The 23314-nt window shown below is 56.9% G+C and overlaps 6 protein-coding genes and 1 non-coding gene across 8 annotated transcripts; 4 read left to right on the top strand and 3 right to left on the bottom strand.

Annotated features, from left to right (window-relative positions):
- Positions 1–371: 371 nt before the first annotated feature.
- JDV02_010889 lies at positions 372–488 on the bottom strand. Its single transcript, XR_007157339.1, has one exon. It is a non-coding gene; the product is annotated as a 5S ribosomal RNA (ribosomal RNA).
- A 3712-nt stretch (positions 489–4200) lies between these two features.
- On the top strand, positions 4201–4785 carry JDV02_010092 (RBR-type E3 ubiquitin transferase; the record flags this gene model as incomplete). The annotated part of the gene is made up of 1 exon (XM_047991806.1): positions 4201–4785. The coding sequence occupies one exon, from the start codon at positions 4201–4203 to the stop codon at positions 4783–4785; it is 585 nt and encodes a 194-aa protein (XP_047847819.1).
- A 642-nt stretch (positions 4786–5427) lies between these two features.
- JDV02_010091 (RBR-type E3 ubiquitin transferase) lies at positions 5428–6212 on the top strand (the record flags this gene model as incomplete). Its single annotated transcript, XM_047991805.1, has 1 exon — positions 5428–6212. Exon 1 carries the CDS (start codon positions 5469–5471, stop codon positions 6210–6212), a length of 744 nt encoding a protein of 247 aa, XP_047847818.1. The 5' UTR covers positions 5428–5468.
- A 1860-nt stretch (positions 6213–8072) lies between these two features.
- RPS28A (40S ribosomal protein S28) lies at positions 8073–8524 on the top strand (the record flags this gene model as incomplete). Its single annotated transcript, XM_047991804.1, has 3 exons — positions 8073–8133; positions 8307–8390; positions 8463–8524. 3 exons carry the CDS (start codon positions 8073–8075, stop codon positions 8522–8524), a joined length of 207 nt encoding a protein of 68 aa, XP_047847817.1.
- A 1336-nt stretch (positions 8525–9860) lies between these two features.
- On the top strand, positions 9861–14441 carry RGD1 (Rho GTPase-activating protein). Of its 2 annotated transcripts, XM_047991803.1 has the most exons (7): positions 9861–10675; positions 10723–10776; positions 10838–11456; positions 11511–11713; positions 11770–12508; positions 12575–12724; positions 12786–14441. In XM_047991803.1, exons 1-7 carry the CDS (start codon positions 10382–10384, stop codon positions 13061–13063), a joined length of 2337 nt encoding a protein of 778 aa, XP_047847816.1. In that variant the 5' UTR covers positions 9861–10381; the 3' UTR covers positions 13064–14441. The 2 variants fall into 2 exon arrangements, with proteins under 2 accessions (XP_047847816.1, XP_047847815.1); XM_047991802.1 differs by having other exon boundaries at positions 12575–13508.
- Positions 13839–19601, bottom strand: SRB8 (RNA polymerase II mediator complex subunit). Its single transcript, XM_047991801.1, has 3 exons — positions 17874–19601; positions 17611–17815; positions 13839–17556 (listed from the first exon to the last, which is right to left on the bottom strand). Exons 1-3 carry the CDS (start codon positions 19079–19081, stop codon positions 14368–14370), a joined length of 4602 nt encoding a protein of 1533 aa, XP_047847814.1. The 5' UTR covers positions 19082–19601; the 3' UTR covers positions 13839–14367.
- A 1682-nt stretch (positions 19602–21283) lies between these two features.
- JDV02_010087 (uncharacterized protein) lies at positions 21284–22941 on the bottom strand. Its single transcript, XM_047991800.1, has one exon. The coding sequence runs from the start codon at positions 22477–22479 to the stop codon at positions 21625–21627; it is 855 nt and encodes a 284-aa protein (XP_047847813.1). The 5' UTR covers positions 22480–22941; the 3' UTR covers positions 21284–21624.
- Between the last annotated feature and the right edge of the window lie 373 nt (positions 22942–23314).

Genomic DNA, 23314 nt, shown 5'->3' with positions numbered 1-23314 from the left:
AAATTGACTGCCCTCTGCTCAACACATAGGCCATTTTGTCGTGGCAGACGAGCGAATGGGGCGAATACCACTTCGAACTGCCCGGGCGCTGGCTTCCTCAAGCGTTGTCGTTTGCCTGCCGCTCGACAGCAAGCGGGGGTCAGCCAGTTGTTGTACGTGCTTTGTTCCCGTCCCAGTGGAGTTGCTACGAAATTTACTAACAAAGCGCAAAATCATACAGCACAAAAGATCCCACTGCCTGCTGCTGGGACAATGCTCTTTCCGTCTGCACTTGCACCAAAGAAACGGATCAAGCAGCCTGTCGGCACACTATGCGCGCACCCCGATGAGATTTTCCTCAGTCTGGGAGGAACGACAAAAAGAAAAAAAGACATATACAACAGCCGGTGTTCGCTGGTCGTCACCGAACCCAACTACTAATCTGCCGGTCAGTGACTTCACTATGGGGGAGCGGACGAGACCCCGTGTTTTCCACTGCCTATGGTCGTATATGCTCTGCTGAAGGCATAAATCGACTTATCTTCGAGCAATCACACCGTCACTGATCCATCCGGCGCCACCCGGGACGTCGAGGTTGCGATGTGTTCCCTTTCCTTCTACCTTGCATCGCATAGAACGGGCATCCGAAACCGAACTCCAAGAATCAACAAGAATGTAATATTAGGTACGCCCTTTCGCGAACTTCCTCTAAGCCACGCTCGTCATTATTTGGCCCGATGAACGCGGGAAAAAAAAACACCCTGTGGTGTTCGGGGGTGTGGCTAACTTGTCGATTAAGTCCATACGATCGGCCTGCTCGATTATCGATAGGCGACCCTGGACGGTGCGAAGGGGTCCCAGTCAGTCGAAGGGTCTAACATACTAGCCTCGCCTTGTACAGGTGCTATTTTCTTCTTCGGCGCTGGTCGAGACGCCGTCGCCGCGCCGTCGAGCTTTGACCCTCGGGAGCACCCAGCCCCTGGGAATGCGCCTTGAACGCGGCCCCAGAAATCAGGGCCTCGATGAGGTGAGCGGCATACCGAGCGCCACTGACGCGTAGCCTGCCTCTCCCGCAATCGCCCGCTCTTGGCCTTGAGACAGACTTGCGCTGAGGGGGCTGATGCCGTAGGGCTGTCGAGCCGCTCTCTTGGCGTGCGGTCGGTCAGATCGTCAATTATCCAGGAAATTTAAGGTGCATGGAGACTTGGTCCTCCAGAGCCGCAGGCTGGTATCCAAGTTAAAGGCGCTGTTAGGTCCATCAGGTGCCTCAGCCTCACATCGCACTTGATAGGGTTCACTGGGCAGGCGGCCTGAGACACGAAGTCGGGTAGAGAGAGGGTCATATGCTCTGGGCCCCCGAGAATCAAATGACTATACTGACCGGGCCGTTTTCAGCTTACTCGTATATCGAACCTGTCTCCACCAAGAGAAGAGCGTCGAGGAGAAAGCGACAGCAGCGGGCGAACTCGTATACCGTAGCGGATGCCTCTTGGGTGCGATGCAAGCCCGTTTTGTTGTTTCTCATCATGATCCCCCTAAGCTGCATGTTGCGCCAAAAACGGGAGGGTAGAGGATGACGAGGTGCGTCAGCAGGCAAGACAAGGGTCAGCAGGTGGACAAGTCTGCCGTTGCTCCCTCGTCGTAGTACGTACGTACTCGGTAGTGAGGAGCTGGGTGCGGCCTGCCCACGACCCGAGACATTGGACCCCAGAGACACCCTTTCCCCAGGGCGTCGTCGCTTGGAGAATCAGAGTCCAGTCCAGCCGCGGACCGCAGGGTGACACTGGAGGGGCGGCCTCGACGCCGAACCCTGCTGCCAACACCCGATTATGGCCGTCCACGTCCTATAGTCTTTGCTTCTTTTGGAAACCCCTTTGCTGAATATTGGTCGGCTCATCCCCGCTCGTCAATGAACGTCGACTTTAACGTCACTCTGCCAGCAGTGCATTGGACCAAGACTGAGCCAATACGGTTCAGTCTTGGGTTGGGCCAGAGAACATGTGTCGGCTGAGTGTCCGTTGACATAGACCACGTCCGAAGATTGGGTCAGGCAAGTCTTATCGCGCAGTCATCAATTACATCCTTTCGGGTCTCGGCACTGGAGCAAGCTCGAGCGATGGTATCGATCATCAGTGCCACCACCGCTTTCTCTCTAAGAGACGAAGACTTGGAGTATGTATTTAGCTACGTGCTTCTGTTGCCTATACTCTTCCACAAGGGCTGGCCATTGCCCTATTTCGGGATGACAGGGAGCACAGCCCTTGTTGCCCTCCGGCTTTTGTCTCCAGCAGTGAGAACTGACTCCACATCGACAAATTGTGAAACTTTGGTCAGTGCTCTTGCCGAGGGCCAGGCAAACTGGGAGGTGATCACGCAGTACCTATTACCGGTCAGCCCTAATGAGGGTGCATAACGACTTGGAATCATTGCTACGAGGTGACAGCCTGCAGAGGCGCCGCCGGTGCACGACGCTGATTATGCGGTGTGACGCAAATTCAGCCTGCCAGGCTCGACGGATAGGGGAAGAGGCAGAGGCAGAGGCGTACCAAGTGACCTGGAGGGAGAGACGGGATGGATCAATCATTGTCCCAAGGGGGGGGAGGGTGACGAGGAGCCGCTACGCACCACCCGTGCTTCACTGGGCTGAAAGTCCACCCCCGCTGCCGAGATGGCTTGAGGCTTAACGCCCCAGCCGGCTCACCCTAGTCGCCGATCGGTGCCAGCCCCCCCCCCCCCTCTTTCCCCCGGGGGGGTCTTGATTTGCCGCTTCGGGGGGGTTTGGACCATCCTCTCGAGTTGTTTCTTTTGCCATGCCGGGCCAGGTGACGGGTGTGGCTCTCTCTCTCTCTCTCTCTCTCTCTCTCTCCTGCTGGCGATGCTTGCTTGTGACAAGGATCGTCGGCACCAGACCACTATGTAGGCGACGAGATGTGCGAGGGACGCTCACGGGGGCGGAGATTGCCCATCGCCTGCCTTGGCAAGTTGCACCCATTATAACGTTCCGAGTCTGGCAGCCTGCTCGCCGAATTACGGACCGGACCTGCTACTACGCTGCTGTTATGTGCGATGTGATCATCACCAACTGTGATACTAGTAGTGACGCTGATGTGAGGTTGCGCCTCTCATGATCCCAACTCGATGCTGGAGTGTCGTTGGCATAGGCTGCATGCAGGTCGTGATGCTTGCGAATCTCGTCCAGGGCAAAAATAGCTTTCGTACGCCCCGGAAGATGATCCCCAGCCGTCTCTCCATGATCCTTGACTTTGAGAATGCAGGTGTTGGCTGTCGCGCCCCAAGTCCCTCCCCGCGCGTCATGGAAAGCCACGCACGACTTCATGGTCGAGCCGAAAGTCTCCCACCGTGTGCTTGCTTGCTTTGCTTACTTTTTGACAACAGAGCGGCCATGGCATGGGAGGGGGGCGAGGCAAGTGTTTGCTTTGCAGAAAGAGCCCAGTGTTTAGGAGGGAAAAAAAGTCCAGCTTTGATCTGTCATGGAGGCGGCAGATATAGTGGCCCTGCATTACTTACACCCTCTTTCTTCGCCGGTCACTTGCGGCTCCCCATCTCATCCCACCATCATCGAGATTGTGCGATGCTTTTCATTTCCTTCTTTTTCCCCAATTTGCCCGCGCGGTCAGCCAGCGAGCGGAACGGAAACCACCCCCCGTCCATCTATCCATCCATCCATCCATCCTTCCTTCGTCCCGCTCCCTCTCCCGCACTCGCCAACCGCCCCCCCCCCCTTTTGTCCGCCGTCCCGCGCCTCCTCCTCGCTAGGCTGCCTCCGCCCTTCCCGACCCTTGGTACTTTCTTGTCTCTGAGACCTTGCTACTACTAGTACTAGCAGTCCCGCTGGCTCTCAGACACTCGACGCCATCATATCGCGCTGGGCTGTTGGATCAAGGTACGAAAGGCGCCATATCGAGAGTCGGATCTGGCCTGCTTGTCTCAAGCCCCCGGTCCAACTCATCTTCACCCCCCACACCCCCAAAATCCGCAAGAGCCAACGCCATCGCCTCGCCTTTTGCTCGCCGCTCGCTCGCTAGTAGCTACCCTGCTCGGCAAGGAGAAACCCCGAGAAACGTATTTTATCGTTGCCATGCGCACATCCTTCACATTCGCCCCTGTCCCATTCCCGCCATTCGACATCTTCCCAGGCTCGCAGTGTGGCGGATTTCGGAGCATCGCCGCTGACTTACGGGTCGACTAATACACATCGCCATGGAGGCTCAACAATTGCTTCCGGAGCTCAATGATGTTCAGTACTGCACAGACGTCTTGCAAATCCCCGTTGACCAGTCGGAAGTAAGCATCGACCGCGAGCTCGTCTTAAGGGCCAACTCTCTGGGTATCAAGGCAACATTGCCCTCGCTTTCCGATTCCAATCACAGTACCTCGAGTTCTGCGTCGCAGTCAACCGATTCGACCTCAAATGATCAAGTCTTTTCGACGCCATCAGACGGGACGAACAGCGCATACCTGACGCCCCATTCCTCCATCTTTGGTCCCCCGAGTCCAGATCCGGGAGCCCCAGACTCCACAGCCAAGTCATTGCGAAACTTCAACTTTGGCCCTTACGAAAAGTATCTGGCGCGGAATGCGTCAGCGTTGGAGAGCGACCGGCGAAAGTCCAGCGTGGGCGACAGCTCGAGCCAAAGCATATTCAGCGTCAGTACGAAGAAAAGCCTGTCTGGGTTTAGAAGTCGCATGAAGCTGAGAAAGAGGCCATCGCGGTCAATGGAACCTGGGCTGTATGTCTCTGTCCTGTCGCCGCTGCGAATGCACAATCTTCAAGCAAACAACTGACATCAACCTTGAGATCATGTTTCAATTGTCGGAGTGACTGTAAAGGTCTAACAGCCTTGCAGCATCTAGCTTGTGGCCATAGTCACTGCTCTGAGTGCATCAGAGCAATGGTTGACCAGGCATCCGCAGACGAGTCCAAGATGCCTCCACGATGTTGCCTACCTTTGCAGTCAACAACCATACAGGCCGTCTTAGACCCTGCAGCACAAGAGAGCTTCCTGAAGGCCGTCGTTCAATTCAACACACCTTGGCAGAGGAGGGTCTTCTGTTCCAAAGCCTCATGTGGAGAATTTATTCCATGTCGAAAGCACGTGGACCCGAACATGCCTTTTGCAACCATTTGTCGCAAGTGCCTGACGCGAGTTTGCACAATCTGCAAAGGCGATGCTCACCCCGTGGGCACAGGCTGCCCCGAAGACTTGGAGGTTGAAAATGCGCCCAAGGTCGGTTCTTGCCCTGAAGTAAGACGCTGTTTCAAGTGCCGCGATTTGGTAAAGCGAGCCACCGACTCAACGGACTTGATTTGCCCTTGCGGCGCACACTTTTGCGGCGAGTGTGGTGGAGTGTGGGATGCGACCATCGGCTGCCCAAACCTTTGCGGCAACACAGGCACACACGATCGTCGCGCCGATGGCGATGCATCCAACGGTCTCTCTACAGAAGAGGCAACAGAAGAGGCGCAGATGCGCTTCTCAGGCCATCCGTCCATCCAGTCGCTTCTACGCGCACAAGAACAAGAGCTACAGCGGTTTCTAGCCTTTCAACAGAGGACGAAAGATGTCACGGCGACGCGACGCGCAGAACGCGAGGCCACCTTAAACGACCAGCACATCACTCAAGAGACGGAGTTGCAAGAAACACAGGCCAGAGCAACAGCCGAGCTAGAAGATCAACAGATTGCCGACGAGATGGAGCTGAGGGCAGCCCTGGATCAAAGCCAGCGAACCATTAACATGCGGATCAAGCACATGGAGGCCTATTGCGATGGTATGGGGCAAACCCCGACCGAGGCCAACTTGCCACCCCGCGTGGTGACAGAACAGAATCTTCGAGATTTGGGGCGCCAATACAATCTCCGCGAAGACATGGAGCGCCAACACACCTCCAAGATCAACATGATGCGGGACCGGCAGTCCAAGAGGATGGAAGACCTCATCGAGCGCCAGGAAGATGAGCTTGAGAAGCTCGCAGGAAATCAGATAAAAGAGCAGCACGCACTACGCAACGACCTTATCTTGGAAGATGAGGCCGTTGGGAGCGTTTTTCAGTCTCGTCAGGCAAGGCTAACGGCGCGATGGGCTCTTGCCATCAAAGTGTTGTGTAAAGAACTTCAAATCACTGACGGTGTAAAATACGCTGCGGTATCGCCACCGAGTTGGCCCAGTGAGGACATGGCGGACACGAAGGATGTTTCAACGGAACAGTAGGTTCCTGTTGACAGCATACGGCGCATTGACGCGGTCTTATACCCCTCACCTCAGCAACCCAGTTTACGAGATGCTTTGTTTCCTCCACATACCTTGATGCATCATGAGACTTGGCTCAGCCTTGGTCTCTTTCTTGGATGAATTCACGCAAGGAGATATGATACCATTTAGCAGGTGCTTTCTTTAGCTTTATTTTATCCCATCATATTCACTTAGACCACGAAGCGATTGGTACCATTGACCAACCAAGCTCTCTTAGCCTACGACTCATGTATGTGATACGTTGAGAAACGTTATTAAGCTTGCTGTTCTCTAAATACGCGCTTGAGTACTTCGTATACATCCACCTACTTTGCCTGACGCGCCTGTGACCGCACACAGGCAGACGTCGTTGGATGGCTATCGACAAGGTAAACAGCACGCGCTATAAGACCAGGTGAACGAACACTTTGGTCAATCTCGTATAGCTGCGTTCTAGCCACGGGAACAACAAGCAAACCACGGGTTGTTAAGCGATGCTCGTACTGTTTGTAATTGAACGATGGCAAGCCCAGACTGCAGCGTGCGATTTACGATACCCACTTTCTGACAAGGTGATGAGCGACCCGTTGTAGGGCATTGTTGCGCTTGGGCATCCAAGACGCTACGGACGCAGAAGTGAGACCAGAGGCGTGCAGGGCAGTTTGTTGAGGGAGAATGGCCCGGCGCAAGGGGCCAAGCCGACATTGTCATGTGATACTTGATCTTCGCGGAGCAGGGGTGACGACTCCCGATCGAGACACACCCGGTGATGTGACCACACCTGAGTCCTTACATGTTATGCAGCCGACAATCGCAATGCCAGCGCAGGGATTGAAATACAAATACTTGAGCAGAACGAACAGCGTATCCGCTTCACCGCAAGTCCTTGCCGTCAAGGCTCATAAGAAAAAAGACACCTGGAGGAGGCGAGCATTGCCAGGAAGCGAGATGTTTGGACCCGTGTTTCTTTCCCATAGGCGCCAATGGTACCAGTGGTATAAATCAGGCTGGCGAAGAGGCACAATGAAAAGCGGATGCCCCATCGTAGCTGGGAAACAACAGCGTTCCGGACCCGACGACTGCAAGGTGAGACGTCCACAAAGGCGGAAGGGCTTGAGAGACAATGGGGGTCTACCTATCCGTTAATAAACCCGAAAGGAGCTGAACAAACTCCCTCGGTACATCACTGGATTCGGGCACTCCAGAATTCAGATGCAGCGACATCACGGAATTGGGTTCGCCTCCGGCTCTTGGCGTGACCGTTTGTTTGCTCGCTAGTAGTATTCGTGCCAGCTAATATCATGCATGTCTGTTCACACAAGTGTCTTTGACCTGCAAGCTGGGTGAGTCGTCACACTCCGGGTCCGGGGATCCGGTCATCACCGACGACGCGGTGCATTTTCTGGGTCGGAGTCGGTCGTGCGGGACGGTGAGGGTCTCACTCCCTTGCAGCCCCGTAAATTACGGCCAGTGTGCAGCTTTGGCGGACAGCGTCGCCAGAAAACCCCCCCCCCCTTCTTCCTCCACGGGTTCGGCGTTTGATTCTTCCGCGATGGTACGTACTTTATGCCCCGCCTGACCTGGCTGTTGGGTTGGGTAGTTGAAGCTTGGGGCTTTTTGTCAAGGCACGTGATTTTGCATCGGCTGGCCGGCGGGGCGCTCGGTGCCACCACGCAGCCTGGTGTGGGAAAAACCCTGCTGGACGGCACAAAATAATAGCGTCCACTTTTCAACACCTGAAGCGAATCTTTTGCCAAAACCCCCCCGTCTCGCCGCCTCTCCAACAACCACTCGACGCCCGACCACGAGCACAAGTCGAACAACTTCACATTCGCAAAAATGGACTCGTCCAAAGCCCCCGTCAAGCTGGTCAAGGTGACCCGCGTTCTCGGCCGAACCGGTACGATACCCCGAGGCACTTGCTGCAACGCCCCGATGCCGGGAGGACGCTGGAGGAGCGCCTCGCCCACTGCGTCGAATAAAAACAATCGGCGGGGTGGAAGACGAGCGTCGCGGGCGTTGCGGTGTTGCTACGACGAACAACATTGGCTAATTGGTGCTTTTTTCTTGCAGGCTCTCGCGGTGGTGTCACCCAGGTCCGCGTCGAGTTCATGGACGACCAGACCCGATCCATCATCCGAAACGTCAAGGGCCCTGGTATGCCTCCCGACCATCACTATCCTTGTACGCGATCTTGCGAGACCGGCCAACTAACAGCATCGCTTCTAGTCCGCGAGGACGACATCCTGTGCCTGCTCGAGTCCGAACGTGAGGCCCGCCGCCTGCGATAAGCAAATATGGTGGAAGAGGCGGTCGCAGCGGGTGAATGAAGGTGGGAGGGGCGCGGTTTGGAGTGCATCAGGCTTTCGGGTCATCGATTGTTCGGGGTTTGAGGCGCTGGGCTACAGTCTCTTGACAAACGTGGCGTCAAGCAGAACGACCGGCAGGCTGCTACCTGTTCGGCAAATATCTAGGCTCATTCTCATCACACATGGTTCTGGAATCCGGGAAAAAAAGAAAACTTTATTCCACGTTTTACGAGCTCGGAAGTATATGGCGGGATGTGACGTCTGGGCGAGTGAAGGTCGATGCGCCTGCTGATGACACGGAAGAGCTGTGTGAAAGCGGCACTGGCGTTGGCAGTTGCGCTGCCGACGGGCACGCTTCATCGATGCGCGTCTATCGGCGTTCTGGTCGCCCATTCCTTACCCTTGGTCACTTTGATCCATGCTCCATGGCATGCTTGGCGCATAAGAGACGGGCATGTCCTCTTACCGCCATATCGCTAGCTGAACCCCGTCGTCCTCGTGGTATCAGCTGAGCGCAACGCAACTACGCATGTACTTTGCATACCGCTGAACCATATACGTATGAAGCGCCTCAGTCGAAGTGGGTCGCCTCACGACTCGTGAAGGCTGCCCCGGAGGATGAACTTGAGGATGCATATTATGGGCAGTTAGCTGTCTTAGTCCGTTCGGTGCGGATGGCTTCAAGACCGAGGGCCGTGCATGTCCGTGCGGTGCACCTCCGAGACGGATCAACACGCGCCGGCGGAGGTGTTTCTCTCTCTCTTTTGCAGAGCCTTGTGTTTGATTTTGTTGGCAGACGCCGGGACACAACGTGAAGAAATCCGCTTACGAGATATGATAGGCGTATGAAGGAGGTAGGTAGACACGCGAGGGGTATCACGCCGCCAAGCGCGGCGTCAAATGTGGGATCAATGCGACGGACGGGGTGCTTATGTAACTCAGCCCGGGCGATTCGACGGCTGTGTGTGCGGGCGGCCCCCAACCATGCGTCTGCCCACCCACACGCAGGCTGCAACAGCGCGGGCAGCCATTGAGGCCGCAGGAACCCCATTCGCGAGTGGGCCGGACCTCGTCATCTGGCGGCCGCAGCCAGCAGTACGTACGCCAGCTGGCTGGCGCAAGGCACCCAGACACTTGCTACTAGGTAGTGTGTGGGCATCGCACCGCACCTCGCCTTTGGCAGGTACGTACCTTACCTATCAGTTAGGTACGTACCTCCGTACACAAGGTACTACGTAGGTGCGCTATAGCATGGCGCTTGATGAACTGTTCGTCGACGCCAGGTGGTAATAATAGCACGCGAAAGCCACGCCACACACGCATCCATCCGTTTCGTCTTCAACCCTCTTCACACCCACCTCGGCTTGGTTCCCACGGCGGCGCGGGCGCGGTTCTTTCCTGGTCCAACATTGTTAACATCGCCCACGCCCTCACTCTCTCTTGTCTTCTTCCCAGACCACCTCAGTGCCCAGGCACCAACGCGTCCGAGGCTCGACACCGTGTGCCTTTCCATTAGCGGGTGACCGTTCGCCGTCAGACCGGGGGCCGCATCCCACTCTGGGCATTTGGCGATTGGGCTCTCTCTCCCCCTCGCTCTCTCTCTCTCTCTTCCCTTGTGCGGCCAATTTCCTGCCAACGCGCACCACCGCTGTGCCACAGATAATATCCTTTCCATCGAAGACGCGCACTCGGCGACGGCGACGGCAACTTTGCTGAGCTCAGTATCGGTCGTTGGAGCCTACGCGACTGCCTGCCTGCCCCCCGCTGGCGCAGCTTCTGTCGACCCGGCCCCCCACGATCCCCGTTCCTCCCACCCACGACTCCTCTTCGTCGACCGACATGGCCGACTTCCGCGCCTCGGGCGGCGACGACGACGCCCTGCCGCCGCCGCCTCAGCAACAATCGCGGGATCTCTCCGAACGTCAGTCGCTAGAGGACACGACCCCGCAGCAACAGCAGCAGCAGCAGCAGCATAGCGAGCGGGACGGTGCTTCCGTTGACGAGGGCCCGGGCGCGAGCCAGAGCACCGACGTAGGCGACACTGCGCCGCGGAGCACTGCTTCCCAGGAGCAGCCTCGGCCAGCTGTCGACCCCGCAACGACCAAGCAGGTCAATGATGTGATGGCTTCCGAGGTAGGACTCACAATACCTGCCAAAGTGCGCGTGCTCATAAGATATAGCTCGGTATCCCGACCCTTCTGAATCGCCTCAAGCAAAGCATCGCGTCGGCAAAGGTAGGAGCGACGATAGTTCCTGTGTGCCCTGCCCTTGCGCGCTTGCTAATGGACTTCATAGGAATTTGGCCTCTTTCTCAAGAAACGATCTGTTCTCGAAGACGACCACGCACAAGGCCTAAAGAAGCTATGCCGCCAGACGCAGGAGAGCGCACGCCGACCCGAGCACAGGCAGGGCTCATTTGCACAGTCGTACGACGAGATGGTCTTCATTCACGATCGAATGGCCGAGAACGGTTCCAATTTTGCGGCTTCACTGCACCAAATGCATGAGGATCTTGTCGAGCTGGCTGCCAGTGCCGAGCGGGGTCGCAAGAGCTGGAAGGCTAACGGCATGGCGGCAGAGCAAAAGGTTGCCGACCTCGAACAGGCCATGCGCAAGAGCAAGGCCAAATACGATTCCCTGGCGGAAGAGTACGACCGCGCCAGGACTGGCGAGTCACGACCGGGTGGCGGCAAGGTGCTTGGTGCCTTCAAGGCGCATAAGTCGGCCGCGCAGCAGGAGGAGGATCTTCTCAGAAAGGTTCAGGCAGCGGATCAGACCTATCAAGGTCATGTCAGTAACCTCCAGACCGAGAAGTCGCATCTCCAGTCGGCGGTGCGCCCCGAAGCCGTCAAGGCGCTGCAGGAGCTCATCACCGAGACGGACTCGGCGGTGGCGCTACAGATGCAGAAGTTTGGTGCGTTGAGCTTCTTTGCAATTCAATGGTGCAGCCACGGTTAACACTTTGCAGCCGCTTTCAACGAGAAGCTGCTCTTGGGTAATGGCTTGATCGTCAGCCCCTTCAAGGCCACGGGTCTCGAGAACACGAACCAGCCTCGAAGCTTGCGTCAAGCCGTAGCTGCCATTGACAACGTCAAGGACTTCAATGACTTCGTGGCGGCTCAGCATTCCAAGGTGCCCGCGAACACTGAAGTCAAATACGAGCGGAATCCTGTTCGTCAAGCACTCGGACTAAACTCTGAAGAACACGAGTACTAACGGCACTGCAGCTTCTGAAGCCACCGACTGCGTCCATGTCCTCTCAGCCGCCGATTCAACCTCAAATGATGCATCCACCGCAAACAGTTGGCCAGACCGCGACATCGCAAGGAGGCTTGTCACAGGCGGCCTCTGCCGCTGGCCAGAGGAGCAGCACTGGCACCTTTAGTCCTCCTGGTGGCTTGATGAACCCCGGCGGTCTCCCAGATGGCCCTCAGGATGCGCAGAGAGGGTTCCAGCAACCTCATTCCAGGAGCTACAGCCACGGTAATATGTTGATGCAACCGAGTGTCTCGCAGCAGCAACAATTTTCGTCCAGAAACTCGGTGCAATCGGCGCCACGCTACGGCAATGGTACGCTTGGAGGCTCTCAGGGGCCGCCACAGCTTGGCGCGTTGCCTTTCCAGGGGTCGCAGCCGCTGCCTCAGCAGCCTTCCCCTGATCAGTCCGGATCTCCGTTTCCCGCCCCGCAGAATAGACGGGGTAGCACTGGTGGTTTCGGCGGAGCGGCACCTCCTCCAGCTTATGCTGCGGCAACCCAGGGTCCTCCCGCCCAAACTGTCACTGCGACGAAGCCCGTTTTTGGTGTCCCTCTAGGCCGGCTGTACGAGCGGGACGGGTTGGCCGTACCAATGGTTGTTTATCAGTGCATCCAGGCTGTCGACCTGTTCGGTCTCGGAGTTGAGGGCATCTACCGTCAGTCCGGTTCCTTGAACCACATCAACAAGCTCAAGGGCATGTTCGACGCAGGTATGGCTGGTTTACCGACGTGTGTGGCGCTTCAGTGACAACGGCACTAACAGAGGGATGAAACAGACTCGTCCAACCCGGCTCTTGACTTCCGCAACCCCGAGAGCTTCTATCACGATGTCAACAGCGTCACCGGCCTGCTGAAGCAGTTCCTTCGGGACCTCCCCGATCCTCTTCTGACTCTTGAACATCACGATGCTTTTATCGCTGCGGCCAGTAAGGACTTTCCCCGGCGATCTAGAGCGCCAAAGGCTCCATACTGATTTCTTCCCAATAGAGAAAGATGACGACATTCTCCGACGCGACTCCCTGCATGCCATTATCAACGCTCTTCCCGACCCCAATTACGCCACCCTCCGTGCCATGACGCTGCACCTCCATCGTGTTATGGACAACTCACATGTGAACCGCATGAACTCGCACAATCTGGCTGTGATATTCGGTCCCACCCTCATGGGCTCCGACCCGAGCACGGCCATTGCCGACGCCGGCTGGCAGATCAAGGTCATCGACACGATACTGCAGAACACGTACCAGATATTTGACGACGACTAGGGTCTGTTTCCTGAATAATATTTACAGCAATCCTCCTCGCCTTTGAGTCACCTTCCCTCCCTTTGCCCGATCATGCCGGCTGGTGGCGGGATCGCCCGTCCGCTTATTGCGGGCATGGGCGTGTCCTCCTCTCAAGTCTCCTCCGTCTGTACTGTACGAGTAAGTTTTGTGGTGGGTGGTGGTGGTGGTGGGAGGCTCCCTTGCTTTTCTCGTTGCGTCTTGAGCATGTTTTCCTTTGCGCCGCGTGGTGGGTGGAGCCGATTGGGCGAAAATAGGTGACGGGCGGCAGCGACGGGTGGCAGGCATGTGTCAAAGGGCCTGGAGGACGAGCGATGGATGAGCGAAGCCCCCGCTGAGACTGGTGGCGGACGCGATGTGATGATGACCGCGGTAGGATAGCAGCAAGTCGCCTAGCCTTCGGACGTAATAAAGCCCTCACCTGTCATAATAAGCGCTCGCCAGCCAGCCTTGCTACATACAATAACTATACTGTGGCATGCGTAACGGCCGTGTCGGCTGTGGTGGTCGACATCACGAAGTCATGAGCGTAAGGTAGTAGGCCTAATCCTACGGGGCGCACACGGTCGTCGCGCGGTTGGTCCATCAGGCCCAATTCATATCCTGGCGGTATTTGTGACATTGACGATGCTTCATTTTCCCCGGTTCATCCAAACCCCTCCCCCATGCATGCTATACACAATGTTGAATCACGTCTACAAACGCCTATCCCCCCATCCCCCGCTTCCCTCCCTCCCTCCCTCCCTCCCTCCCTCCTCCCACCGCCCGTCCACCATCGGCTTTAATGTACCTCGCCACATGCAAGTTGCCACCATCCGGCACGACAAAGGGCCCAGGTCCAAGTCGGGGCGGGGCAGAAGGCGGAACACAGCAACAAAAACAACTCCACACCATCGCCATGCAAAAAAAAAGAAAAAAAAAAAAAAAAAAGATAGCTAAACAAGTCCTTCCCCGGAGGGCGGGCTCTGCAAGAAACCACTCATACTCAACCTTGGCCGCATGGTTGCGCCGGCTGCAATACGGCGGCTTTCCTCCTTCTGCTCCAGTGTGCTGATCATAACGTCGTGTGAGCGATTTCTCCTCGTTCCCCATCGGATGGATAAATGCAAAACAGGGGGAAATTGAAATAAAAAGGTAAAGACCTCAAGGAGGTGTGCTAGAGAACAGATAAAAGTGCGATGCGTCTCCCGGGGACGCCTTGGACAAAAACAAATGGCGTATCGGAACAGCGTGGACAGTGATACAAGCCTCATATCAAATGCGCTTCATCTTCGTGCTGGCAGTCATCACTGCGTCTTAATGGCTTCGAACAAGCCTAAACTCAAGCTTGTGTCGTTCTCCCCGACATTGGGCGTTGGTTCGCTGAGAATTTCCCACCGCCGAAGCACAAAGGGGGTTAAGCGCTCCTGCACGGTGCCGTACATGGCTCCCATGCCTCTGGCAGCTGCGCTGTGAGGGAGAGATGCCTTGTCCCTATGCGCAAGTCGGAGGTTGTCCGCCCACGTCGGTTGAGGCACGCTAAATAAGTAGTACATGCGTGGATCGGATGTCGTGTTTGTACTTGAAGCAGTGCCGGGAAGGAACAGGGCCGCCTTCGCACATTGAGTCCGTAAATCGTCTGGGAGGCCGTCCACTAAAATGGCTGCGATATCCGATATCTCCAGAAGCAGCGTGCTCTGCGCGGTCTCCGGTCGGGAATCCAGCTCGAGAAGTATACCACAGAGGGCGACACAAATCCGCGCCCTCGCCTCCTGACTTGGAGAAACAATAGCCCTGTTGACCGTGCTGGGCTGGCTCGAATTGGGGTTCGCCATGGACTCAGCCGAGATGCTATGTACAGTAATGAACCTCAGAAGTGCGGGCAGCCAGTGTCTCAAGACTTGTTTACGGGCCGGCTCGAGCGCCTCGTCTCTGGTCGCCAGGATCTCCCACAAGTCGGTGAGCTTTTCAACTAGCCCTGGAGAGAGCTGGCCAGCCTTCGGAGGTGGTAGGCCAGCAATGATGGCTTGAATCACGCCCAGGAGGTTTTCGGCAAGGTGTATGCGATGCTCGCTGGCTGCATCGTCCTCAGAATGTACCGACTTCAGCGATGGGATGAGATCCAAAAATCGAGAGTGTGCCTGGCTGCTCAAATTGCGAGTAATGTCTTGGCTCAAGCAAGGCAGCATGCTGGTCCACATGATGTTCCTAGCTTCGATGGCTCGATCCATCGCCTTCGCAAAAGAGTCGAACTGGGATACGCTCTGGTCTTCCTGTTCTCCTGACCCGAGATGCGATGCCGCAAGATCCAGATTGAGCTTCAGCTGGCAGAACGGCATCGTAAGCTCGTTTGCGAGACCAAGGATCTTATCGAAAGATGCTTGTTCGCTCCCATCGCTGCCAGGAAAAAGCAGCTTAGTGACAATTTTGTTGACAATGACGCTCGCTCCAGCGGGCAAGGTGCCGATATTGAGCGCGTTCGCCACCGCTGTTGTATCGGCCACGACGAGGTAGCGAAGAGTTTCAAGGGCGTATGTTTGAAAGGCTGCATCGTCCAATAGCATACTTTGCACACCTTTGTCTCGCAACATCGAGTACTCGATGAGCGCGTTCCGGATGAGGGTGACAAGCGCCTTTGGATGTTCTGACCTCGTCACCTTCTGTTGGAGGTGGTATCGATACTTCTCATCGTTGTCGATTGGCGCACTCTTCGGCAGTGGCATTACCAGTAGCTGCAGGAGCTCCCCTTGGTATACCGCCGAGGACGGTGGTGACTTATTGGGCCCCAGACTTGTCTCGTCCATCGACGGAGGGCCGGCATTTGCTGTGTGAAGCATCGAAGTCATCGGTAGACATCCGAGACTTGCCAAGAGTGGGAACAGTAACAAGAGTTTCGGCCTCGCCTTGAGGGTGCGGCTGTGGCTCACCCAATCTGCCATGAGCTTGTCGAAGTGTTGGGCATCGAAAATGCGAAGTCTAGTGAGAAGTGAGCCGAATATTCTACGACTCTCGTCCTCTTTCGCCCATCCAGATTCGAGTTTAGGTATGATGTTTCGGAACAGCCTGTTCATGGTGGGGTGATCTATGGTATTGCCGCTTGCCAATAGCTTGTCGATCTGATCCGAAACCTCGCCATCGGTAGTCATCGCTTGCATGGCCATGTTGTCCGAGACGGGAGAACAAGCATCGAGCGCATTGCTTCTGTCGCTCTGCACGAGCTCCCGGTGTAATTGCTTCGCAAGTTCCTCGCGCTGAGGAAGCCTCTGGGCCAAGCCCGCCAGCGCCGCCAACAACGACCGCGTAACCGTTCCTTGGTCGCGCGTGATCGCCCTGTAGCGATCAAGGAGATTATTAAATAGATAATCGGCCGAGTCCAGGCAAGTGAAAATTTCAAGGTGAGACTGAAGGGTATCAGCGGAAGCAGCCAGCAGGTCAGGATCCTGCATGGTAGAGCAGGCCTTCAAGACCTGCGACAGCATCGAGTAATCCTCGATTGTTTCCAGCATTAGGCGTACTGATCCGAACATGGACGATGCAATGAGTGAGTCGAGCTTGCCGAGGAGCTCCACGCTGAATACGTCCCGGAGGTGTGCGCCAATAGATGTCTGTACCGCTTTGCTGCTACTGGAGACCATGCGTAGCAGCTTGCGCATCGGAACCTGCCTCGGTTGCGCACCCGGAACGCCAAGATGAGGTGATAAGCCCAGACTATCGTCAATGCACTTCAAGGCGTTTTCAATGTCTTTTGCTTCCTCCACGGTCGAATAGTGGCCGGCCCGCCGAAGCAGGTTGCTCCTCTGAGCCTTTTGTGCCTCGGACATGCAGTGAAGCGGGAGTTCGATGAGCAGCCTGGAAGCACAAGGACTGTTATCGGGGTCAATGTCTGCAGCTTCATGCAGCCCGCCACGCCCGATCAGCCATTGAATGTACTGCGGGACAGAAAAGACCTCTGATCGGACGAGCTCGGCGACGAGATTGAAGATGGCCCTGCTGCGTAGCTTGTCTCCTTGGGCTACCTCGCCCAAGAGGTCTAGCACCGCCGTTGTGGGGTTGATGTGGAAAGAACTCCATGACCTTATGAGCTTCGCGGCCACATAGACCTTGACCGGGCCAGTCCGGTGCAGAGATGTGCCCCATTCAATGACCGTCTTGATTGTGTCCGACTTGTTTTCACTGGTAGCCCAGCACTTATTTGCCAAGTCCGGGTCGTGGTGACCCTGCAGGCTCGAGTCCAAGAGTTGGACAAGATACTGGCGCCCCGCTGGAGACGATGTGTTCGCAACTGTGAGTTGTGCATTGCGCGCGTTCACGCTGTGGTAAGCCCTCTGACAGGCGGTGTCGTCAACGTTGAAGGCTGCTTTCAACACATCTCGATATCTCGCCCAGTACTGTGGTGCGACGAAGCTTTCAGGATAGGTCATGAGTAGCGTCCTTAGCAGGTTGGATAATTGGCTTGATAGTTGTATGAGTATGTCGCCATCGACGTCATTTTGAATCTGGGCAGCCAGGTTAGCTTGTGGAGGCCAGCAATCTGAGGTGCGCACTCATACATTGTGTAGGTGACCCAGCAAGGCAAAGACGAGCCTACGGCCATATTTGCGTGACCGGAGTAAGTCTGTCCAGGTCAATTTTGCGACCAAGATCCACATGGGTAGCCTCGACTGAGGACTGTTCTCCAGTCCAGACATGATCCAGTCCAAGTAATGGTCTCGATCCAACAAGTGTTCCGAGTATAGATTCGTAGCAAGACGAATACTGAAGAGACGTTAGCACCACAACTGGTCGGGGCGAGTTGAAAGGCAGTAACACTCACGCATAGGTCACTCTGGCTTTCCAGTCCGGATCACCGAACGCTGATATGGTTGCCTCAACAAACTGCTCCACGAACACTGTCCAGTCTCGCACCCATTTCCACTCGCCGCCCAAGACCAGTCCACCGCCAGCGCCCTTGCGCTTGAAGGCCCTGATCTCGTTGGCGCCGACACATTTGGCAAGCCAGACTGCGCGTTCGGTGGGTACCGCTTTGTTCAAGCACTGATCCAGGAGCGTTCGTCCCCGGATACCGTGTGGGATGGTTCGGCTAAGCCGCCGCAAGGAAATGGTTGAGTTGGCAAGGTCTTTGAGCCACACTTCTCGTTTCGTGTCGGTCAGCGTGACACGGGGCGGTGGTTTAAATGTTGACGGAGCGGTGACTTGGCCACGATGTCTTCTTTGGTTGAGCACGCCCATGAATATGGTGGATAGGGCGATCAAGCCACTCTTCTGCTTCAGCGCCGGTAAAACGGCAAGCCGGGCTGACGATGCCTCGTTCTGGCTTCCCTTGTCCCATGTGCCTTTTTGGATTGCCTCGGGGCTCCACTTGTCTTCGTAGTGGTTGCCGGTCCAAGGAAAGAAATCGGCGTGGCCGGAGAAGAGGCCCTTGCTGAAGAGATCGCTGCTGACAGAATCCTGTCTGCTAGTCGATGCAAGTCGAGGTGCATCACTCGGAACTTCGATGGTGTACGGTTTCGGTCGGACGTCTTTCTTTGCTTGTACTGGTGCAGGATTTTGTGTGCGCGGTGTCGTTATCGGAAGTTGTGAGGCCTGCGGACGTCGCTTCGGCATGGGGACAGGTCCATTATCGGGGTCTTGTTGGGAGGTCCGGGACAAGGCGGGGCTCATGGTGTCGATTTCCATCGCGTCGGATATGGGCATCATGCGCGACGGCGTGAAGGCCTGCGGCGACCCCATGGCCGATGTTGAACCTACGCTCGGCTCGTTGGATAGCTCAAGTCGCAGCTTGGAGCCTCCTCGTCTCGGAGTGGAAGCATGATGGCGAGGCTGGCCGGAGTCGGAGGCTTCGCTGGTCGTTTCTGGCCCAGGCTGATTGTCCTTGCGGCTCGGGGACGTGGATGTGGAGGAGAGGTACTGCTGCGACAGGGAGCGCTGGTGGTGCGGAGGGCGTTGAACGGGCAGCGTCGAGCCTAGCGCCGCCCGTTGAGATTGTCGCGGCGGTGCGCCCATTTGGGGCCTCGAGGTCATAGTTTGAACGGGCGACGGTTAGCCATCCCGCTGTGTGCCACCGTCTCAAGTTTGTCTTTTGGGGGACTGCGCGGCGGCCAGGCGGGCTCAGGTCGTCGTTCGGAAACCGCGGCCTGAGGACGAACGACGGCGGCTTCGTCTGGTTCCGGCGGACGTGGTCGGGTGGTTGCGGGCGCACGGCTCCAGTCGCAGGGAGGGGCGCGATTCGGGTCTTCGAAACGGTTGCGACAGGTCGCGTGCGACAGGACTCGATACGAGATTGCAAATGGGCGATGATGGCGGTACGTTGATGTCGTCGGGGAGTCGGTCGAGGGAGCTGGGCAGCGTCGGAAACGCGATGATGGGCGGAGGTTCGCCGTGCTGGAGCCAGGTGGTAGGCAAAGGGCACTGGCGCGGATTCCTGAATTGGGTGTCGGGTCGGGGGGGTGGTGGGAGTGACAGCGGGACCCTACTTTTCTTGACCTCCCAAAGCACCACCAAGACGGGTTGGGAAGCTGGGGATTGGGAAGGGGAGGGGAGGTGGGCGCGGGCGGCCCGGCGGATGGTGCGAATGCCTTCTTCGCACAGCGGTACGGTACCTACGGTAAGCGCTGCATTGGCCAGGCGGATTGTGTGGGAGATCCGTGGATGGATCGATCTGCGGGCAGCGCTGTGGAAACGGGGGGCGCCTTCCATCCCAGCATCAATTTGGCCAGCTCGGGACCGGTTCCATTGCTTCCTTCCATCCATCCACCTTCATGCCCAGAGGCCCGCCGAAGGGGACGGGTACAGCATGGAATGGCCCTCGTCCATTGGCCCGTCAAAGCCAACGGAAGCCCCGAGAGGGCCTCCATGCTGGTTCGGCGCAACGGGGGCGTGCGCCAGCGGGCGTGCAGGTATGCGGCTGGTACTCAGGCTCGGGACAAGTCGCAGGCGGAGGGCCTCGGCGCGGTGATTGCGGGCCGGTAGGTACCTACTCGGGTATTGCGTGATAGGAGTTCCGGCGACCTGGGCGCTGGGGCCGTTGCTGATGAGACTTTCCCGGCTATCAGGTTCTACTCGCCCACGACCCCCTACAATCACCGCCCAGCTTCGGACACGCCCCGGGTCAGCCCCCGCGACACGGCCGCCCGAGTCATCCCAGACGACTCGCAGCGAGCTCTGGCAGCGCCGCGACGAATATGTCGTGCAAGACGGCGTGCCCCCAGCATCTCACTGCCAGCTATCCGCACAAATCTTATCAAAGAGCCTTGGCAGTCAAGCAGGCTCTGCGCCAAACTCGTCGCCGCTAACATTCCAAGTTTTATGCTACTGCCACACTTGCCATACGTAATTCGTCCCTCGAGTAACGTGGCTGGCGTGACTTTGTTAGGTGCTTCGTAGTGGCGTTCTCGAATGCTTCATTGTGTTCCTCACAAGTCACGTTCTGCCTCGGACTCGGGCGTTGGCCATGCCTGAGCAGGTCTTCATCCATCGCTTCGGAAACTTTCCCCGAATTTTGTGGAATCATCGTAAGGCCGTCTGCTCACTCCATTTGAGGGCAACGAGCGCGGCTGCTCTTCTTCAAGGGGGGCCGGCAAGGAAGCTGTCAGGTACATACAATCTGAGACCATTCTCTCACTGCAGCCGGTGTCCCGTCCCGCCCAGGTCGGGTCCGGCTCTCGGGCGTGCGAATGTGGCTCCCAAATCGCCGTCCACTGCTTGACTCTCCTGGGATTCTCGCAGCCGCCAAACACCAGTGAGGCCAATGTGCGCGTTCTATGGTCATTGCATTCATGAGCGCTTCCCACGTTGCTTGCAGACTGTGGGCGCACTGTAGTACCATTGCGTGGTTACATTACGGTTTGGCCTGTCCTGCGGATACACCACCAGGTCAGCATCGGAAGACGGCCTCGCCCTGTTCCACCGAGTCAGCGAGCTTCTTCCTCCAGGTCCTGGCCATTTTTACGTATACTGGGGTAGTGAGGAGCACTACTAAGACGATGGTGCTGAGCTGAGGTGCAGGAGACCTGCTTAGAATGCAGCCACAGCGGTCCCTAAATGATGCATGTTTGCATCTTGCATGCGATCAGCACGACCTCGAAGACGGAACCGTTCCTCGACGGCGCCACTCGCTGCGTGCTCTGCTGAGCGGTACCAACCACACCGGCTGACACGGCGAGCATGTCTGATTTGAACCGTGTTCTGCCGTGTTAAGACATTGCATGCGGACTCATCCAAAAACTGAACTGCTCCCGTATTGCACCTATCAAATACGAAACCGCCCAGCGACCCGCGGCAGGCTAAATCAATCGTCTTGCCGCCTCAACGGTCCACGCGAGAGGTTGCAGATTTAGTCCGCATAGTCTTCCAGTCAGCAGCAGCATGCCGTCACGGCGAGTGCTCCCCCTACTGACCGCCCAACGCACGATCCACGTGAGACCTAGGATGAAGGAGTGGCAAGTTTGCAGCCTCCAAGACGGGTCCAAAGCAAGCTGCTATTCATGATGCTGCCACAATGCTATCAAAACAATTCATCACGCATCTCAAATGATTCGTATCCGGTGGCCTCTTGGCACGACTTCTCACAGCTCGCCAAGCGGGTCGACGCTCCATTCGCTCCAACCCTTCTTCTCACCTGGGAGCTGGATCGACTCCCACTCCTTGCGAGTCACGTTCTGCCACTCTTGAAGAGGGATCCAGCCAATATACGCTCTGTCGCCGAACCCGCCGATCCAATACACGCTCGTCACCACGAGCCGCATCCACTCGCTCGTGTGTATCCGATTGCCCGGCAGCCAATACCTGGCATCGCGGTGCTTCTTGGTGTAGCATACGGCTAGATCAGTCGCCTTAGAGTCGTCCGCGTCAATGTTCTCCAAGTAACCCAGCAGGGAGAAGCGGGGTAGGTTCGCAGCCGAATATGGAACCGTGTCTGGCACGTCCGGGTGCTCCGGGGCCGTGTTGTACGGGCAGTCGGGGCCAAAGAAGGGGATGAACGCCGACAGTCGAGAAATGAAAGAAATACGCTTCGCCGGGGGATATGGCGGCGTCCACCTCATGGACACCGTGACGTTGGACCCAGCGCGAGCATTCTTGAAGCTGGTACCGATCTTGATGGCCAAGATCGTCGGATTACCATCGTCCTCGCAGTCCGCAATATAGTCCATGAGACCGATGGGAACGCCTTCCAGTCCCGCGGGTCGGTTCTCGAGGGGGTTCGGAACTTGTTCATGGTCGGAGCCGCGCGAGTGCGTGTCGGGGAAGACAGTCGAGAACGTGGCCAGCTTGGTCAGAGCAAGTATCCGACGGCCCATGACGGCGGATTCATAGCTGGTCGGGATTCGAGACGCCGCGGCAGGGTTTTCGAATAGCGCAAGCGGGGTTTGTGTTGCGCAAGCAGTCCCGGAGAACCATGCGATAGCGGAAGCGGGCTTCATGATGACGTCGTCCTCCAGCAGCGTCCGACAGCGAACCGTTTCGTGTCGAGGATGCAGATGACGGGCTGCAAGCTCGGGTGTGGATAGCAGCGGCAAGGTGGGCGACAGTATTTATGCAGAGCCGATAGTAGGTAAATGAGGGGTTTTCCGGAGAGAGCCGGCTCCGAGAGGTGGTTCGAGTATTGGGTAATTGATGGCGGACGCTGTGTGTGGCACGAGACCTTGGTCAACTGATGGTGGCAGTAGTGGGTGGGGGAGATTGATAAGATTAGATCCACGGCGCCTCGGTTACACGAGCCTGGAGAGACCGCGTCCAATCCTGTGGCTTTGGCTGCGTGCTTCTGGCGATCTTCGGCGTATGGAGCGGAGCGGAACGCGAAGCTGCTTGCGTACCACTGAAAGCGATTTCCGCGGAGGGGTACAGTGGTGAGATGGCGTGACTGCTGATGCGATCCAACAAATTTGACGAGGAACGGGGAGTATATAGGGTAGGCAGGTATACAGCCCCAGGTTTGGGACATTTCTTGTCGCAGCACTGCGTCATTCTTCTCCAGAGAGAAGACATTCAAGATGTCTCGTTTGGGTGCTCTGACTACGTTGCCTGCCAGCGCTTGCTTTCAACGCGATTACACCGTAGTGGCTACTGACGCTTTGCGCCATCTTTCCTTGACCGAGTGGAACAGGCGTGGTCACACAACATGACACGGCAAGGGATCCCGCTGGGGAGTGCAGTGCGCGGCTCATCACGTCAGACAATGCCGGGAAACATGCCCCGTGCAAAACGCATAGCCTCTAGATGGCGTGCATGGGAGCATGAAAAGACAGCCTGAGCCAA

This window comes from Purpureocillium takamizusanense, chromosome 11 (genome assembly GCF_022605165.1).
Source record: "Purpureocillium takamizusanense chromosome 11, complete sequence".
NCBI classification, from domain to species: Eukaryota; Fungi; Ascomycota; class Sordariomycetes; order Hypocreales; family Ophiocordycipitaceae; genus Purpureocillium; species Purpureocillium takamizusanense.
The sequence above is the reverse complement of the archived record's forward strand: the minus strand, read 5'-3'. Positions and strand labels throughout refer to the sequence as shown.